The sequence below is a fragment of the Melampsora larici-populina genome, assembly GCF_000204055.1.
Source record: "Melampsora larici-populina 98AG31 unplaced genomic scaffold MELLAscaffold_83, whole genome shotgun sequence".
Classification (NCBI taxonomy): Eukaryota; Fungi; Basidiomycota; class Pucciniomycetes; order Pucciniales; family Melampsoraceae; genus Melampsora; species Melampsora laricis-populina.
In genome coordinates, this window is record NW_006768847.1 from 83,361 (window position 1) to 87,316 (window position 3,956).

At 43.5% G+C, this 3,956-nt stretch overlaps 1 protein-coding gene across 1 annotated transcript in view; it reads right to left on the reverse strand.

Annotated features, from left to right (window-relative positions):
• The window catches only part of MELLADRAFT_113383 (uncharacterized protein), a gene marked incomplete at both ends in the record, with an annotated part of 2,840 nt that extends 924 nt beyond the window's left edge, over positions 1-1,916 (reverse strand). Inside the window, 4 exons of the mRNA XM_007418056.1 lie at positions 430-762; positions 843-883; positions 1,181-1,484; positions 1,557-1,916. Of these exons, the coding sequence (XP_007418118.1) occupies positions 430-762; positions 843-883; positions 1,181-1,484; positions 1,557-1,916 (1,038 nt within the window). The remainder of the gene's footprint in view (positions 1-429; positions 763-842; positions 884-1,180; positions 1,485-1,556) is intronic.
• Between the last annotated feature and the right edge of the window lie 2,040 nt (positions 1,917-3,956).

Consider the following 3,956-nt stretch of genomic DNA (forward strand, 5'->3'; position numbering starts at 1 on the left):
GTATATGTCAAATTGTCCTCCCCAATCTGAGGAACCAAATTTGAGCATCTGTTACAGGTGTACATCTGATGAATACGGGGTTTTTTGTTAGTACGTTCAACAATATTCACTCTGAGAATACGATACAATACTCAGATTGAAGCTCTCAACACCAGGAACAACAGCCATTTTTATTGTATTTTTTGCCCTCCTCCTGACCGCCCAATATTTTTGTATATCAATATTTGTGTTTTCTGCCCAGAAAACATTATTCTTTTTGTAGTGAAATAAGCCACGTTTGAGACGTGAGTGTGAAAAACCAAGAAAAACGAGCACCCTAACAATGTTCTAGTGATAACAAGACCCGGGATTTCCGCGCCTGGTCTCTATTGTGAATATTGCAGGTCGGATCTCCAGAGCTTTCTTATCAGCATAGCTAAGTGAGGATACAAAGTCGCCAGAATACCAATCTTCTGGTAGACCAATTGGTATACGTGCTTTTTCATTGATGATGGGTGGCTGAGATCTTTGGTGTGGTCTGAGGGTTGCTTTTACTCCGTACTTCTTTTTCTGTTGAAGGGTGGTAGTTGAGACCCACTGAGCTCTACGTCTGGCCTCAATCCAGTCAATGAAATCTGTCGCCTTTTGGGAACGCCAAGCAGGGACTTTGGCCAAGGCTAACGGTGAATCGTTGTGCATGACAAGTTCATTGTCAGAGTTAGCATCCTTGTTGTTGAATGGTTCGATGAAACTTATATGGACACCCTGGTTTTGAAGGTAGAGCTGTCGAACAACAGATTTCTGAAGCAGGATTTGTCAGTGTGTTGTATGTTTGAGAAGGTAAAGTTCCAGAAACAACTTACTCGCTTGAGAGATTGTCTTTGAGTGTTCTTGGCTTGATCCCCTGTCAAAATCTCTTCACCCTTTTTCCCGCGCTTATAGTCACCGTGTCCTTGTGGCAGTCGCCCGACAACGAGCGCACACGGAATGCCTTTGAGGCACAAAGGCGACTCATGTGCGCTTGTTGACAAGCGAACACCACACGGACATGGTGAGTATCGACGCAGACTCTTTGTGTGTCGCCAGTAGATAGCCATGAATAACAGCTCGTCCATATCCAATTTGGAAGCTTCGTTTCGAACCAGGGGGCCAAATCAGCCAAACGCAAGACCCCATTTCCATACTTTGATGAAAAACTGACACATTCTTTGATTGAATTGGTCATCATAGTGCCTCTCCCAATCCATTGTAAACCAAGTGATGCCCCAGCGTCGCATGGTACCATGAACAAAGTCGATGTAATCTTGAACAATCTTTGAGTTGCTTGTGATGGAAGCAAGTTCGCGTTGCTGAATCCGTAGTCCGGCAGTGTCACTAGGGGGGTTTGGCAACATGTCAAAGAAGCCTTTGAGTTTTCTTTGCTCAAGGACAGATGGAGCATCAGGAACTGGAGAAGTACCAGTTTCGCAGTTCATCAAACACCAAGCCAGATCATAGCAACTGGCCTGTAGTAAATTTGGTTGGTATCAGTACACAGGATCATAAGGAGCATCAAAATATACGAGTTCATAACTTACAAGTAACTTCTTACTGATATGATCGGGATCTACTTTATCAAGGTCATGAGTATGAGAGGTCTTATTTTTCAACTTCTGAGGAGTTATGGATTTTCGAGGTCGGCGTGTCTTGCTTGGTGTGTTAGTTTGGTTGGAGTTTTTGATTGCAATGTTGTGGAAGAGACCTTTCAAAGACTCAATCTCTTCCTTCAATTTCCGATTCTCCTCTTCAACAGCTTGTAGACAATTGGGGGAGTTGATGTTGTTTGGGTCGGGATTAGCGGAAGGGGTATTCTGGAATTGACAAGTGTGGGCTGAAGCATGTGAGTTGTCTGGGAAGCTTGGAGCACAGGCTAATGCACAATTAAACTCTGGATTCATGGTGTATGAAGAATATGAACCAAATATGTAGGGTTGTATGTAAAAGAATTTTAAGGGGACAAAGAAGGTTCAATGAACTTTGAAATAAAGCTGGATTGTATGTAGTAGTGGGGGATAAAGGGATGGTCCGAAATAGAGTTACAAATGGCCGGTATTTAAAAGCTCTCAATGCATCACCTGGGGTAGCTTGGGGTAATCAAGGGTACGCAGGAGTAAAAGGGTCTGCGCCCTAGTTTGTTTGATCCTTTGATATGCATACTTATGCAAGTTATGTGTATGTAAGTATTTAGTCCTTTTGAGGAGAGAGAATATGACCCTGGATGTACTCTTCCGGTATGTATGAGCACCTCAAGATTATTTGATTAAGGGTTGGGTAGTATTTGACAAAGGTGAAGTGCAAGCTTTTTGATACCTAGGGTACATATGTTCACCAGCCTTGATTTAGGGCTAAGTCACAACATGTGGTGCTCAGGGTGCATCTGTATGTGTGTTGATGGTATGATCTATACTAGGGCTGTGACCCGGCCCCGGCCCCGGCCGGCTGAGTCTGCCCGACGTCTTTCCAGAGGCACACGGTACGTGCCCTGACACACGTGATTGAGGTGACAAAAGCCCTGCAGGCGCCTCGGGCGGGGCCGGGCCGCTCAAGGCCCGCTGTACTTTTGCTGTGTTGACAAAATCTGTCTTTCTAAAATTCCTCCTGCAGCTCTTTTTGATTTTGATGTGGGCTCATATAGCTTCTACAAACCATCACAGACACATCAACTTGCAATAAAAAACAAAATAATCACTGTATTGGCTGGTTTTAGCACCTATAATAAGGTCAGGGCGTGCCCTGGTTGGCCCTGAGCACTTTCAGGAGGCCTTCGGGTCTACTCAGGGTCGGGCGAAGCCCCGGGGCCGGCCCTGAAACTTCAGGGCCGGGTCACAGCCCTAATCTATACAGCGCATTGACATGAAGACATGTCCTGTATGGCTGACAGGTGCACCAGGTCCTGACATGCACTCAGGACCATGCAACCTGTATACAGTTCATGACCCCAATTTGCCCGGCGTGTATACAACTGCGTTGATAGTGATGAGAAAGTGGGGAGCCTCGGGGCTCTTCAGGCTATAGTGAATGAGAACAACTGTAAGCATAAAGAAATAGATAAGATTCCACAATGATGTATAAAAGTACCTATAGTGAATGAGAACAACTGTAATCATAAAGAAATAGATAAGATTCCACAATGATGTGGAATCTCGGAGCTCAGCGGAGCTGGGTTTTGTTGACTGCAGCACGTGATGTCTGTGCCGCAGTTGTGTAAGTCACGTGAGTCTACAACACCCCCCCCACGACAAGTCACAGACATCCGGGTCCAAAATGAGAAAACAAAAAAAACTGAAAAAACATGAAAAAACTCCTCCAATCAAACACAAAAACAAAAAAAAACAAAAAACAAAAAACTCCTCCAAGAAACATAAATAAGAAACTCCTTCAAATGAATGTATCAACCAGTCCAAAAAAACTTCCAAAAAACCATTAACATAAAAAGAAAAAAACAACTGTTATCTGGAATTTGTTCCCCCGAGTTCAGCATTCTTTTCACCCAGATGTTCTGGAATTAGATATACTTTGCTACGGAATTAGTTCAAGCAGGGCCAGTGTCTGCGAGCAATATTTCTAAACATAAATGAAAGTTTGACTCAATTAATCTTCAAGATGAATGAATGATTGTCGGATTAATTTGTTAAGAGTCCTAAGGATTTCAGCGCGTTGTCATGTAAAAGTGGACCAAGAGGTTTAGTTAAGATGTCTGCACGTTGTGATCTTGTGTCGACCCAATGCAAAAATACGCGTCCTTTGTAAACTTGTTCATTTATGTAGTAATATTCTCTATCTGTGTGTTGAGTACGCTTGTTGGAGGAATTATCACTAGCTACATGAATGGCAGAAGTGTTATCACAATGCATATTGATGACATTGCCTTCACCAGTGATATCTTCGATTAAATTCCTAAGCCATACAGCGTCTCTACAAGCTGTACCCATCGCCAT